This window comes from Carex rostrata, chromosome 26 (genome assembly GCF_964058835.1).
Source record: "Carex rostrata chromosome 26, lpCarRost1.2, whole genome shotgun sequence".
In the NCBI taxonomy this organism is placed as follows: Eukaryota; Viridiplantae; Streptophyta; class Magnoliopsida; order Poales; family Cyperaceae; genus Carex; species Carex rostrata.
In genome coordinates, this window is record NC_135943.1 from 379,545 (window position 1) to 395,821 (window position 16,277).

General features: G+C 35.0%; 1 protein-coding gene across 2 annotated transcripts; it reads right to left on the reverse strand.

Annotated features, from left to right (window-relative positions):
- Positions 1-249: 249 nt before the first annotated feature.
- On the reverse strand, positions 250-6,145 carry LOC144544159 (calmodulin calcium-dependent NAD kinase-like). Of its 2 annotated transcripts, none has more exons than XM_078292568.1 (9): positions 5,923-6,145; positions 5,484-5,669; positions 4,695-4,918; positions 4,284-4,345; positions 2,595-2,807; positions 2,051-2,180; positions 1,308-1,627; positions 844-985; positions 250-537 (listed from the first exon to the last, which is right to left on the reverse strand). In XM_078292568.1, the coding sequence occupies exons 1-9, from the start codon at positions 5,933-5,935 to the stop codon at positions 298-300; spliced, it is 1,530 nt and encodes a 509-aa protein (XP_078148694.1). In that variant the 5' UTR covers positions 5,936-6,145; the 3' UTR covers positions 250-297. The 2 variants fall into 2 exon arrangements, with proteins under 2 accessions (XP_078148694.1, XP_078148695.1); XM_078292569.1 differs by having other exon boundaries at positions 5,484-5,630; positions 5,923-6,131.
- Between the last annotated feature and the right edge of the window lie 10,132 nt (positions 6,146-16,277).

The window sequence follows — 16,277 nt, forward strand, 5'->3', positions numbered from 1 at the left end:
TGGGCCTATTTTCAACAGCCTACTACCATTTCGGCCCATTCTACTACAAAAAAAATGAGATAATAGTTCTATTTTTTGCTATTCGTTTAATATTCAAATTTCTGTTCATTTTAGATAAAAGAAGTACAATATTAATCATTCTCTTCAGTCTTAATTATTATTATATAGATAGCAGTAACAAGAAAGACAATTTTATCCCGCTGCAAAAAAAAGAAAGAAAAGAGATAAAAAAAACAATAAAAAAAGGAAGAAGAAAACAAAGAGAGTGTAAATAATCATTCAACTACAACATTGCAATCACGAAGCACGAGACTCAATAGCTTGAATTGTAGCCTTGAGCTCACTCTGTACTGACACCCGGGAAGGAGACAAGACCATGTCGTTCCATATCGAGCCTGAACCACACACAGTAACCCCACCGGGATAGAGTTCGTGTATTGAGGCAGCATCTACATTCAACTGCCTCACTTTATGAAGGCAGTCATACTCCGTTGGCTCCACTAGTAGGTTGCTGCTTCCATCCTTCCATCCAATAAGCTGTTTCACATCAAAATATAATAATTGATTTGTCTTTTGTGTAAAATATGCTCGGCTTGGTTGGGCTTGGTTCGATTGTTACTGGTACCTTCATCCAGAGCTAAATTCATTAATTTCTTTTTGTATTGTTTTTACTCTCAATTAGGAACTTTTTTTCGGTTAATAGTTTTACTTGGTACCAGTCGATGCAGGAAATAGTCCAAGATCACCCAATAATGCTGATAAAAACAGGGCAGTAAATAGTTCGTGTTTCCGTGATCTGAAATTTCAGAAAGGAAAGAGGAAGGCACAATCAATAGGCAATACCTTAGCTGAACCCAGGGAGTTGGTACTAAAGAGGCGCGCATTATCAACAAGCTCACAATAACTTTCAAAGGCAGACGCAAATTTCTTGTGGGACGTCAACTGTGACTTCACACGGACCGCTCTTCCCATTATCACTGCTCTCCTGCTCCCATTCATTTTTTTTAGAAAACAAATTAGAAGCTTTTTCTAAATTATATTATATGCACACAAAATTTATCCAATTTGGATAAACAAAGCCAGAAGAACAAATTCTTCACATTTGCATATTTTATGGCAATATAACTTTGTGTTATTATTTTTATTTCCTGGGGAATGTTTGAGATAACCATATTTATTCACAACCAATTTTTTTAATTTTTTTATGGTTAACTGGCAAGTGCCAAGTTAACAAATATATTACAAGAAAAGTTTTTTACAGATATCACAATGTACATGGTCTGACAACCAAAATTTTATAATAATACCTGATTCCTCTGACAACTGCTAGATAGGCATCACAGACAACACCGACCAACTCAATCCTATAAGGCTTCCTCTCAGGAAGTTTGTCACTTGCACCATTTTCTTGAACTGGCTCCCAGTAATTTTCCGTGATCGTTCCGTCATCTTCAACCTTGTAACCAACCCCCATGCGGTATTTCTGATTATGCACATTGCGTGCCATGGCAATTGTCTGTTGAACAAATGGTTCCCATGAGAGGGTCCCATCCATGATCACGTCCCGGCCTTCATTGAGTGCGGTCACTAGGAGGGACGAGGCTGCATCAGTAGACGACTGGTGTACCTGTTTGGAATTTGGCAACTTGGTTAGTTATATTTGCTCATGACTTTTGTGTTATGGTATATGCCAAAGTTTAAATGGGGGCTGTGCATACTATGTACCAGTTAGGTATTGCCATTATATTTTATTCAATTTGTTATTCAAATATATTTTTTCAAAGTCAACAGATTATCTGATCTCTATCTTTAACCTTAGTCAAGGGCTCGTACTTATTTGTACACACTCTGTATACCTAGCTGGCAGAACTGGGCTGGTGGTAACACATAGTAATTTGTATTCAACCATGAGTTTCAACTAATGGTAATTGGTACAGGTTACAGATAACATCAGGTGCAGGTATCCTATAATCTTTTCTCTTTATTTGAAGTTAAGAAAATTAGATAAAGAGAACTAATTAAAAAAGAAAAAGAGCATGATTTCAGCTACCAACTCAGCAGTCTGAAGCATATCATCATGGTGACCTTTAGAGCTTATGGCACGGTAAATGACGTCAGTCTCCTTGAATGCATCTGCCTCCACTACCACTGCATTTGCTGCTGCTCCTGACCAGAATGCCCTGAAATCATAATTAAAGGTTTTACGGCAAATTATTGATTGGTAATTAAATGAATTGAACAAGTTATAACCAAGAATCACACAATATTGCCTTGTACACACATGTATGGGAACGGTCCAATGATGGACCTGTCCTGAAAATGACCCCAAAAAAATTCTCAATTATAATAATGTCCCAAAAAAATTATAACAAACATATATTCATTTATTAAATTGGCAAGTTGCTGCTGCACTTGTTGATTAAATCATTGATATCAATACATGAGATTTGATGATCATTTCTTGTTGGCAACAATTGCACATGGAGGTAGGACCTTAAGCTCATTTTCTTACTTAAATATTCCCAAATGCTTACCTAAAGAGTGCCCCATTGACCTAATCAATCAGAAAATGAAAGAGAAGATCGACCGCTTACTCCTTCATGATTTCTTTGAGCACAGTGCTCTTGCCGGCCCCCATACCACCACCCATGAGCATTAAAACAGGGCTTCGGTCACAGTGTGCCATCGGGACCATCAGGTGGGACTCACCAGCTGGTGGAATCCCAATCGCCTTCATCTCTACCACCAGTGTTGAGAGAAGTCTTGTCACCTTCAGATTTTTCGTCACCTTCTCAAATCTCTGCTTCCTGAAAATTTTGAAAAAATAAATAAATTTTTTTATATTGTTTATTTTGAAGTTTTTGTGGTATGGAGTACTGATACAGGACTGACATATATTTAAAATTGAAGGTTTTATTAAAAATGTCCGGCGTGTACTTTTTTAAACTCAGTCAAATCCCCAATTATTCATATTACATGAAATGAAAGTGCAAGGGATCTTCCAACAAAGTTGAAAGTCATAAAAGAAACAATTGAATTATTTTAACAGGAAAATTAGATGGGATCATAATTTTATATTCCTTTTGTATTAAATTTTGTATTTTCCTTTTCGTGTGCTAAAGTCCTAGCACTACAGGTCTAAAATCAATTAGGTCTGGCCAGAAATAAATTGGTTAATAAATCTGAAACAAGAGTTGGAATTGGAATTCTTTTTGGATCAAATCAACATCTAGACAAATGAGAAATAATGTTCCCATGCAAGTTAGGTTAAATGTCCCTTTTATCTACCAGAAACTCAAATACCTGTTCTCAAAATATTATTTAAAATAGGCCATTAAATAGAAAAAAATTCCAGGTAAGGCAGCAGCTCCTAGCATATGATACTAACCAATTTGTAACTTTCTCATGCTCTATCTTCTAATGAATGGCGAATAAAATACATGATTTACATTTTTTACTCATTGCTTATCTTGTGGCCCATGAGGAGATATATTTAAATTAATGTTGCTGGGATTTAGATACATTATTTTTATCTAACATTGGTGTTTAGATCTCCATTATTTTGATTCCTTTTGTATGCAACTAGCTGATGTGGTAGAAGCTATAGGAAACAACACGGCATTGATTAAATTAAGTTATACATGCAATCCTTGTTGAAAAAAAAAAAATAATAACAAAATTTAAAAATTTAGTTGGACCAACAAAACTCTCATGGCTCATGCTGCCCATGAAGTTCCAAATTTTATGAATTCTTAGGATTGGTTAATGTAGCGCATTGCTTATTTATGAACCATATTAATGATAAGTGCATATAGCATATATGCAAGGGCTTTTATTTGGCCATAAAAGGAGAACTAATAGTATCCTTTGGACAAAAGTACAAGGAAGAAAAAAACAATAATTAATTAATTATTAATAAGTGATTTAGACTGTTAGAGAGGGACATAAAATGAGTTAGTTGGAACCTAACAACTCAAAAAACTCGTATGAATATATAATCCTATATAATTCAATCTCTTATGCTTTTTTTCTAAATTATTAATCATGATGGACAGATAAAGTTTTTCACACGTAGGTGTTTGACCATGTTTTACACATTTTAGTTCGTCCTGTCAATCCATAATCGGTTGAATCTATAAGCACCCTACGCATACCTACTTGTTTGACATACATGTAAGTCATGACTAGCAAATATAAAGTAGCTTGGCAATAAAACAAAATGGCCCTAAATTATGGGAAATTGCACTAAAGTAGTTCATAAATAAGCAGATTAGAGAGCTGACCTAGTAGCCTCTAACACCATGTTCTTCAGCTTTCTTTTAGGTTCGTTTTCTGCTTTCAAAGCCTGGTCACAGATCCCCGTGCAATATAGAGAAAATTAAATAATTCAAAAGACTATAGGGTTCAATTTCTTATTAATTGTTGTCATCTCGGTGGTGAAAGATAAGTTATCATCTTAAACAAATAAAAATGCCATTGTCATTGGGAGTACAAGAATAAAATATATAAATAGCAAATTCTTTCAGGTATATGTGTGAAAGGTAAATGGAGAAACACAACAAGCTTATAACACACGTCTCTCCTATAATAATCATACATTTAACAATGGCCGACCTATAAAAAGAAGTTAAATTAATGATAGGCCTAGACAAAATAAAAAAAATATTCATAAAGGGACCAATACAATCGATTACCTGGCTAATCATAAAAGTGGCCTGATCCCAGTGGTAAGCAAAATACCCAAGTATGCATTTTTCTAACTCTTCCATAAGTTTTACATAGAGAGCCTCAACATTTGGCTCCTTCTCAAAATATGCAAATATTTTCTCTTCATACCCGTTTGTCTTTCTCAAATAATCAAGGGCTAATTTGCCAAATTGTGGGCATTGACTTGCATCTTCAAAACCCATTTGCCTGGCTGCAGAACCAGGAGTTAAATTCATTAAAGAAAAATTCAAAAGATTATGGCCACACCAAGAGATATGAAGATCTGTATTCTGATTCTGTGAGGTGGCACCATGTGACAATATAAAATTGATGGGGCTACATCAACCATTATTAACAGTAACTTCATGTGTGGTAGCATCAAGTGGCAATATATGTAACACATAAAATTACTTTTAATAATGGTCCATATTTGGATTTTACCCAATCAATTTGATGCTCTGGTTGAAATTAAAATATGAAACGAACACCTAAGTGGCATAACTGTTGTACCACTTAACCAGGTTCACAAATGCAATGTAATATTTCTCTACAAGACTACAACCAGTTCAGTGTCCATGCCACAAAAATTTCTATATGGTGAGCGCCATATGAGATCAAAAAAAAGGAAGAGTCTGTTTTACCTATTCATCCACCCTTATTGTAAATTTGAACAAGAGATGAAGCAAAAGTAAAAAATAAATGATCACTTCCAATTGCAAATTGTCAAATATCATTTTCTACAAGTTTCAGATTTAAATTGGAACAAATGACATTACCAACATAATGTGAGAACCTCTCGAGTTCTTCGACCCGGCCCCTACTGTTCAATCTGAGCAGAGGTGTCGAGCTTAATCCTTTTATCTCCTTTCTCCTGTTCTTGCGGTGGTATCGCATCGTGGCAGTGATGGTTCCCACTGTGACAACTGCTAAGATGTGTAGCAGTATAATTTTGGCAACCCCGTCTATTTGTTCAAGTAGCAAGAGAAATAGAAAATGCTCAAAGAAGAGAAAAAGAGAGACCTCAAAAGTCAAAATTTCACTTGTCAATGGAACAGTTAATGTAGTTTCCAACCGGTGTGCCTCTTAATTATTTTTTTTCATTTAAACAAATTGCGAGATAAGTCATCTCAGTTGATCTTGAAAACATAAATTGTCAATGGCTTTGGTAGATAGAAAAAACAGAGCGCAGAGAGAGAGAGAGAGAGAAGCTCTAACCTTTGGTAGCCATGCTGCTGCCTGCTTGCTTGTTCCGAAATCTAGTGGTTCTTTTTATTGAGAAATGAGAAGTGAAAATGAGGGAGAGAAAAGAGATATATTTTTCTCTATTTTGCTGAAGTGAGCACCGGAGCAGTCAAAAAAGGAGACACACTCTCGCTCCTCTCTCTCTCTCTCTCTCTCTCTCTGATGTTGGAATTGGATGTCATGTAAGAATGGAAATGGAGAGTACAAATGCTTTATACAGGGGAGGTCCTGACTGAGTGACTGGGTCCCTTTTGACTCGTCGGATCAGTTCCACAATGGGGATAATTTCGTCTTTTTCTCTTGTTGAGAAAAAGATATGTTGCCAAGTTGCTTATAGTTTTTGGACTTTCAGTGATCTGACAGCTGGAAGGTACTTGCCAATATTTTTTTATATTAAATTTGTGGTTAGAAATGTCTACAAGAAAACATGCGCATTAATATTTAATGGTTTTGTTCATCATTATCTGAGACACACACATGGGAGAATTTTTATATAAAATATTAATAAAGAAGAGAGAGAAATACAAACAGTATATGTAAAAGATTTGTATGAGTGAAATTATTCCAAAAGATATTCAATGTTGAGTAAAGCTAGCGTGTGACATGTTCACCAAGAAAGTTTGATGAGCATAACTCCAAAAATATATCGGATCGACATCAAATGCCAAATCCAAACCGTTGAAATCCATGTACTTCATGAGTGATGCATATATATGCAAAATTTTGAAAGTTTCGAGTTTATTTGCTACACGGTCAAGTGGTCAAAGAAATGAACATTTTATTATAAGTTATTTTATATATTCAATTTTTATTATTTCTTTGACCACTTGACCGTGTAGCAAATAAACTCGAAACTTTCAAAATTTTGCATGTATATGCATCACTCATGAAGTACATGGATTTCAACGGTTTGGATTTGGCATTTGACGTCGATCCGATATACTTTTGGAGTTATGCTCACCAAACTTTCTTGGTGAGCATGTCACACGCTAGCTTTACTCTTCAATGTTAGGATCACATTTGTTTTATTATTATTTTTCTCTACTCAAATATATTAAACTTTTTTTAAAAAAATAGATAAAATAATCTTAAAATTTAGATATAATAGAAAGATTATATATATTTTTTAAAATAGAGAAAATAAAAAATGAAAACAAAAGTAGGTTAGAATTGGTCCCTGCCTATCTTAACGTTCGGTGTTTTTGAATCAGTTTGGTTCATGCAAATCTTTTTATTCATACAGAATCATAAATACTTTTCTATTTCTCTTATTTTTTTTTTAATATTTTTATAGTAAAATAAAATCTGCACACATTGTGAAGAAACATATCAGCCACAGTTGAATTCAGATAAATTGCAATAAGTAACACTCTAGAATGAGCTCTGAGTCACCACTGTTTAGGGCGGCTGAGAAGATACCCCACTTTTTCACGGAAGAAGTGGGTTTGATCTCTGTCAAAGATAAGAAAAAAAATGTGTGTGAAACCTATGAGCTATTCTCTCTCACAACAAAAAAAGAATGAGTTCTGAGTCGTCCGTTGTAAATTGTAATCTGACACGGTTCAATAAAATAATATTTCACTTAAAATATTATATATATTTCACTAAAAACACATCTCAATGTTTCGTATATTGAATTCAATTATTTATTTCAGCACATTATTTTACATAATGTTACATTCTTTCCTCCTTAAAATATTTCGTCCACAAAATTAAAATTAATATGCATCTCTTAGACAATACAATCATTAGTTTAAAATTATTACGCTTCCGCTGCGCTACTCTCATATCATAACTATAGATAAACAAAAATAAAGGTTTAGTCTCATAATATCAAAGGTTATTCCTTTCTTCTTTGGTGATCAGTTAAAGAAGAAAGGATATGTCTTTCCTTTTATAAAATCAGTAATCAAAACTGATGGCCAGTTAGTTTTGTCAAAAATCTTTGTACTTCAATGAAAATAAACACTTTCCTTATAACATTTTACTCAATATAACAGTGGCATATATTTCGTTCTATCATATAATTACATATACAGTTAAATATCAATTAATCTAATACTTAATCAATAATATATAATACTTTAGTACATTTTTATCGGTTTTCAAAAGTATCGAATACAATATATATTGCTATATTACTCTGTTACCTATTATCTTTGATTCATGTCAGATGGAAGAAATATTTCAGTATTAACATATACCAATGTCAAGATAACAATAACCAGTACGTAGGAAAAACAGAATAGAAATTGTATCTTTCTAGAAAACACTTCTCATGTATAAGAAATGAGACTACAGCCTCGTACAAATTGAATAAGAACATAACTTATTAGGACAACAATTATTATCTTCACTTCAACTTGTCAACATTTAAAATATAAACAGTTTATCAAGTATTATTTTTAAACTCTTCAAAACAGTTGTTCTTAGCCATTTAAACCTACTCTTAGTATTCCATAATTCATTCAAAATCAATATGCATCACTTAACATCTAATCAAAAATATTTGTCAATATAATAAATATTATTTAGTAGTCATAGTTGCTCGAATATTCATTCGTCATGTTTCTTTAAAATACTTGTCCGAACCCTTCAAGAATTTTAACTGTATATGTAATGTAATCAATCCATGCAATTTTTAGGAATTTTGTCAAGTCTCTAAAATTTCATAACCGTACATTGATAATTACTTGTTCATTCATTCATTTTTTTTTTAATTATAAACATAAGTATAAATTGGTACATATATATGCAATACTCTTAACCAATAAGGCTCATATCATGGCCGGTCCTGACCATGGGCAGCCAGGGCGACTGCCCCGGGCCCCAAGATCCAAGGGGCCCCAAAAATGAAAATGTTTGTGTATATATAAAAAAAATTAATTTGTATATATTAAAAATAAATAAAATATTAAGGCCCAAATTTTGTATGTATAAATGGCTCAATTTTTTCTATAAATAAGTATGATTTATTAGCATATCAATAAAAAATCAGACCGGCTAATCGCTTTCATAAATACTTTAACACCATATGCTTATAAGTCGTTTTTGCATTTTAAAAGTCTAAATAGTTGATCCAAACCGTTCAACATGATATCCATATTAAAACGTGCTTGGAGACCAAATTTTACATTTTTTTTTCTATTTCTAACATAGGTAGAAAATTATTATTTTTTATGGTTCCGAATCTTCTGAATCAATGGATTTTCTATCTATCTTAAAAAATAATAAAAAAATCCAAAAAAATGTAAAATTTGGTCTCCAAGCATAAATATGTTTCAATATGAATATCATATTGAACGGTTTGGATGGACTGTTTGAACTTTGAAAATGCAAAAATGACTTAATAGGCATATTGTTTCATAAACAAATTGTATATATAAAGGGTCCAAAATTTTCTCCTGCCCTGGGCCCCAAAATCTTCAGGACCGGCCCTGGCTCATATATGCAACGACTCCATTAAATTAATTGGTACACCATTGGTAACAACAGAAAATGCAATCACTCCATAAACCAAGAAAGCCTAAAAATAATCATATTCGACAACAAAATTTTTGATGCATATGCAATATTATTATAAACATTACTTACTCCCTTTATTCCCAATTAAAAGCAATTTGTTTCATAATATTAATATCTTCAAATTTTTAAGTACATCAATTCATTTGTAATATCCAAAACAATTATATATATAATTTGAGGAGGGTTCAAATGCACCCAAATTTTTGTGCACCCAAATGCACCTTATTCTTTTTCTCCGTTTTCAAAGTCCGAATAGTCAATCCGAACCGTTAGATGCGATCTATATATTAAGATGTGCTTGGAGACCAAATTTTACATTTTTTTTGGAATTTTTTTACTATTTATTAAGCCACTTTGAAAATTGCTGATCCAATGGTCCAGAAAATGTAAAATCAGCGATTTTCAAAGTGGCTTAATAAATAGTAAAAAAATTTCAAAAAATGTAAAATTTGGTCTCCAAGCACATCTTAATATGTAGATCGCATCTAACGGTTCGGATTGACTATTCGGACTTTGAAAATGGAGAAAATTTTTTTGAAAGATAGGGTGCATTTGGGTGCACAAAAATTTGGGTGCACAAAATTTTGGGTGCATTTGAACCCTCCTCATATAATTTGATATGCTCAAATAAGTTCTTGTCATCTCTTTGTAGTAATTAATACCATGCTCATATTGCAATGTAATTATTCAACATGGTGATATTTATTTTCAGTTCAGTTGTCCTGATAAGTTCTAATCAGAGAACCCCGTATCAAGTACCTTACTAGACTTTAATTTCACAGTTTGATCCTAAACAGATCACAATCCATATCAGAAAAACAAGAACAATACCAATGCTGACTGATCTCAGTGTTAAGATAGAATACTACAATCGGAAACAAAGTACACAATCTCAGAAGAAATCTAAACATATTACTTTGATAATTCAGTTTAGCCTTTGAAAAATCATTCACAATATATAACATGTTCAGTTTAATAATTATAGTGTACTTGTATATTCGATATACTTTGACATCAATTATTTCAAATGTATGTACTAATCTATCGATTCCTTTTAATTTACAATTAATAAGATAAATCATTATGATACGATCTAGTCTATAATATATTTTCATATAAACATATTATATCATTGATCATTATAATCAATCGTCAGTACTACACTTTCACATTCATTTCACTAATTCATTAACAGTAGTATCATATTTATAACAATCTATGTTTCTGTATGTAACCATCATTACATTGTTTACCATTAGCAAATCCTCACACCCTTCAATTCACTTTCTATATCATTTTATTTTCCATATCAAGTTCAATTTTCATATTAGAGATAACGTTAATATACTTGTTGTACCCTAAAATATTGCCAATTAAATAAACAGAAAATTGGTAATAATTTAAAGCACTTGGAAAGAAGCCAAATGATTTAAAACCCTCCCAAGACAAAGGGAAATGACATATTAAAATTCATGGTAATATTCTACATTTAAAACCATGAATTTTGATATAAGATTCAGATTCTAACTCCAAATGGTTAAGGAGTTATGAATTTTCAAAGTTTATGCTGATTTGGCAGCTTCTGAGTGGTGCCACCTCAGCTCGGGTACCCATAGCAATAACCCTAAGCATCCTGGGTGCAAATTGGGAGCCGCAAACTCCCATCCTACAAGTGGGACCCGTTATCCAGTGAAAGAAGTGAAATTTCGCTGATCTCTGGGGATAGATAGACTCAGCGCATGGCAAATGAACTCCATACACCAGACTGACAGTGCAATGGTGTATCATACACCCAGACCAGCCGAGCAAACAAGGGAAGCGCTGAGTTTAAACTCAGCGCTTTTGGCCCCTTCACTTTACGTGCTCTTGGAGCACTGTGAACCATAACACTGCCCCCTTGCGCGGCTCATAACACACCAAGCCTATGCGTGTTTAAGTCAAAAAGGGTGCTGTGCGCTGAGAGACTGACATGCGGGCCCCGAGTCCCTGACATCGTCTCCCTCTCCTCTCTCGCGCCATGGATGAATTTCAAAGCCGAAATTCATGAAAGTTAAAGGAGTTTATCGATGGCTCTCACCTCAAATCGAAAGATATTGGTGATCTCCTCTCTGTACCCGAGAATTGAACAATTTCTCTCTCTCACAAGCTTTGATTTTAGCCGAGAAAGGAAGAAGAATAAAATTGTGAACTTGGGTTTTATACCAAATTGAGACCTGAAACTTGACCAGCTAGCTTAATATGAGTAGGCGACTCAGTCTGGCTTGTCAATTTGACGAGAAAAGGGACGATTGAGCTAGCATGTGAATGGAGCATGCTCTCCGAGGTGACATGGCTAGAGGGGGTCTGATTCGCTATCCAAATGGTAAATTGGGCTCCGGAACATCATAAGGAGGTTAAAACGATGCTCTCTGTCATCTTTGCGTGCTATGAAGCTCAATAATCGAGGAAGGCCCATGTTAAGCCTTGAAGGGGCTCGGGTCCAACACAACATGGCTTGTTAGCCACCAACAGCTCACTCTGGTCCCCTGGACACGTGTCCTAGACACCTGAGAACATTCCAAAATGGAGGAATATTCCTCCTGTGCAATGGAAGTCATGCAAATCAAATTGCACCCCTGAAGCCATGAAATCAAGGGCTATGATGCCATGCCATGCCCTACAGGTCAATCCAAGGGCTCAAATACATCCAACACATTCAAGTGACATGTCAAAACACAATTGGGTGATCCCCTGCCTTGATGGCATTCAAATAAGCATAAATCAAGCACAGACATTTGATCAAACACCTAGGGCCAAGATGAGACCACCTCAGCCCTACCAAATCTGGAGCCAAGCTCCTAGCCTATAAAAAGGCACCTCAAATGAAGCTCAAAGGAGGAGACAGACAGGAAAAAAGAGAAATCTAGAGAAAGATACACACACATCAAGCTCTAGACACATTACACACACATTCACACACATACAGTGGTACACACACACACCATAGGCTTCCTCTGTGATAAGCAAGTCTAATTCATAGGTAATTAGGGTTTGGATTCAATGTAAGGCCCCTAGGGGGCCATTTCATGTATTAATTTCCATTAATAAAGTTTGTTTCTTGCTCTTTGACCTTCTTTTGTTACATCTTGGCTTCTTTTCTGTTTTTTTGATCTGATAACCTCTCTCAAAAGTATTTAAACAATGTATATAAACATTAAAAGTGCAAAGATCCACTGTTTTGATATAAATCTTTTATAAAAATTACATTTTAGCACATTTTCTCTATTTTCTTCCATTCTTTTTCTTTTCTACCTCCTTTGATCACTTTTGCAAATTAATTGAGGGCTAAGATAAGTGTAGTGAGCAAGCTTGCATCCTTGCTTATCCAATCCCTTAATTTCTTTGATTAAAAGTGATTAATAAAAGGAAAAAAGTGACTTAAATCAAAAGATAAATACACAAGGACTATTTAAAGTGAGCAAGTAAGCATCCTTTGCAGTTATCAACCCTAAGTCCACTTGAGAGAGTCTAGATGCAACTAGATCCAAAGAAATGGTGAGATTATGCCCTTTAAATGGCTAATTTTCACTATTTTGGAGGACCTAAGTGCAAATAGTGAAAAACTGAGGACTAAGATGTAAATATGCAGCAGTTATACTGCCATGTGCCATTTACACTCTTTGTCTAATGAAGTTTTAATGATATTGCTCTCTAAAATCAAGTGGATATGCTCAAAACATGATTTTCAAAACAATCAGGGGTCTCCCTGCATATTTCCAAGTTCTGACATGTTTAAAATGTATTAAAATGATGATTTGATGAACTTTGAATTCTTTGATCTCTATTTTACACTTTTCTGGTATGAAAACAGTGGCTAAATCCCCTTGAAAACCTGTATTGAACCAGACCAGACCTTGACAGGTCTTGTACCAATCCCTGGTACCATGACATACCCAGCCTCAGCACTAAATTGCATTAGAAGTGCCACTGGTACAGCATAAGCACTCAAAAGCAGTGAAATTGACCTATGCTGACAGATCTGTCAATACTGATTAAACCAGGGACCAAATTGGAAAACAGACTTCACAGTCAGATAGAACACATCAAAACACACAAAATTGATATAAAGTTTGTATAATTTGGACTTTCCTACAGAAAGTTATGAGCTTCCAAAGTTCATCTTTTAAAAAAAAAATGGAAATTCTGTATTTAAAATGGTAAAATTACCATATATACCCCTGGCACTTGATCAGGTCATTTGATTGAGTAAATAAACTCAGAAAAGTCCCAAATTTGGAACAAACATCCTTAATACATGTATCTTTGAGTTTATGAAATAAAACAAGTTCATCATATACATAAATCATGAGAAAATGGATTAAAAAGAACTGAAATAATAAGTTTAATATGTTCTTCATGACAAGTTGATCTAGAATCCATCTCAATCCAACCCAATGCCCCTGGTATGCTTTAACAACTCCTAAATGGCCTGAATAAACCCCCTGAATACTCAATTTAACTTGAAATCCCCTGTACCAACTTCTGGTACCAACTTGGTATTGAAACCGAAACCATGAAGCTCAAATCATGTCCAAGACCTGTTTAAACGTGAAATTGATGCCTCCAAAGCCTTCCATAGCCTCATACGATCTCAAATAACCAATTGATTGAGAGAAATCACAAGGAAATCGATGGAAATCGATCTGAGAACCAATAAGTACCAATTGGTACTGTAGATGCCTGCTCCGCCACTTCTGATGGCCGCCGGTGACCGACAATGGTACCAATCAACTCCTGACGTCGAGGCGATCACAACCATGCCCTTGGCCGGCGTTGCCGTGGCCCATATCGGCCGGAACGAGTTTGTCAGAGAAGAACCCTAGCCGGAGATCTCATCTGCACGAATCCTGAAGCATGTCCCAGATCTAAAGGCCCACATTCAAACCATTAAATCAAACGGCTCCTGACAGCATGGGACCCCTCTGTCAGTGATTCAAATAAATTAAAACGACCTGACACCAATCTCAAAGCCCAAATGGACTAATCCTAAGCCCTGCACATTAATTAATAGCCCAGTGCACATCTCAAAGGCCCAAAAGCCCGAATCTCAAAGCTCTGCACCTATCTTAAAGTCCACATGTGGTCAAAAGATGTCCTTTTACATATAAGCCCCTCTGTTTACTCAAAACTTACAGAGAAGTCCCTACAAATTTACACAAATGTCCCTGCCAGCATAAAACCTTCTCAGACAAGCCCTTAAAGGCCCAAATTGCATTCCAGACCCTGTCAAAAGCTCAAGTCACAGCCTCAGGTCCCTGGAAATTTACAAACAAGTCCCTGAAATATAAAAAGTTCACAAATAGGTCCTTTCAAGTCCTTTTTGGCCATAACTTCTTCATACTAAGTCCAAATCGACTCAAATCAGTCCCAAATGAACCCAAATTCAATTCTCTATAATTTTAAATAATATTTGAACACATTCAGGTCTCAGCCATAACCTGAAATGACCAAAATACCCCTCTCTCGGCATATTTTTTTATAAATAAAAATATAAAAAATATTTAAATACTCCATTCAAATTAAAAACACATAAATGATATTTCTCATGACTGTTCTCACACTTCAAACACATAAAAATCCATGTTTTCACGCATACATCATGACAATTTACCAAAACGCACCCATAAATCAAATGAGAACCAACCATACGACCAAAACAGACCATACATGAGCCTCTTTTAGCCCCATTATCCGGTTCAATCCAAATAGGCACACATCCCGGAATGCATGAGGTATTCAGATAGACTCGAAAGGTCTTTTTGATGTAATTAACGGCGGGGGCTTGCGCCCGTCGGGAGTAAAACGTCCCTGCAACCGCAAATAATAAAACCTCCGACGACTGATCATGAACGTAGGTCGTCACAAGGGGTGAACCAGGAGGAAAGCAGAGAGCAAATCCCGAGTGAATGCCTTCCCCTGAGTTCGGTGACCTGCTCACATTCAAAGAAACAGAGCACTGAACCCAGCTGGGAGCATTTCCACTCACCCACACATAAAAAATCCCGCACCGTTAGCTAACCTGACGCCGTGCAACTTTCTGCCACCTACAATACTAGAAAAAGAGTTCGTAATAATACTAATAACTCAATACGATCTCATTGACGTTCACTAGACAGCTAATTAATGGATTATTGACACTACATAACCATACTCTGATACCAACTTTGCCACACCCCCGATCCTGAGGTGCGACAATTCTACCGCGTCTATTTTACCATTCAATATACGTAACATATGGCATGGATCTTTTTATGCATTGCCAATAGCATCCATCGATCATATTTTTACCACATCCCAAATAATTAACAAGAATTACATGATATTTATAGTGATTGATGGTAGAGAAATATTCTCTACACCCTGTCAGGTAAAATAACCCCAAATTCCATACCTTTAGGTGGCTCTGCTGTCAATTATAACCCAGAAGTGTTTCTCTGACTTCGCATAATGAACCTATAACCCACAAGGGGAAACGAGTGAGAAATAATAAATTATTTCTCAGTGCTAATTGCCACTCAGATTATTGGATTCGAAGGAAATCCATATTCAGAATGAAATACCGTACGAGAAACAAACAATTCATTTCATAATGACGAATGCAAATGCTCAACAACAGTATCCAATTGAACAACAAAAACTACATAATAAATTAAAACTCTAAGAATCTTATCAAAATAATTGGTTTGGGTCAAAATCTTTAAACCATAAAGTTTGGTAATATTTGGGGCCTAATCTTTACAACCGCTAAGTCTGGTAACGTTTGG

Coding starts and splice junctions, on each gene's coding strand:
- LOC144544159 (XM_078292568.1), bottom strand. Junction 2,181..2,594: donor CTCAAAGAAATCATGAAGGA/GTAAGCGGTCGA, acceptor TTATGATTTCAG/GGCATTCTGGTCAGGAGCAG. Junction 538..843: donor ACTCCCTGGGTTCAGCTAAG/GTATTGCCTATT, acceptor GATGTGAAACAG/CTTATTGGATGGAAGGATGG.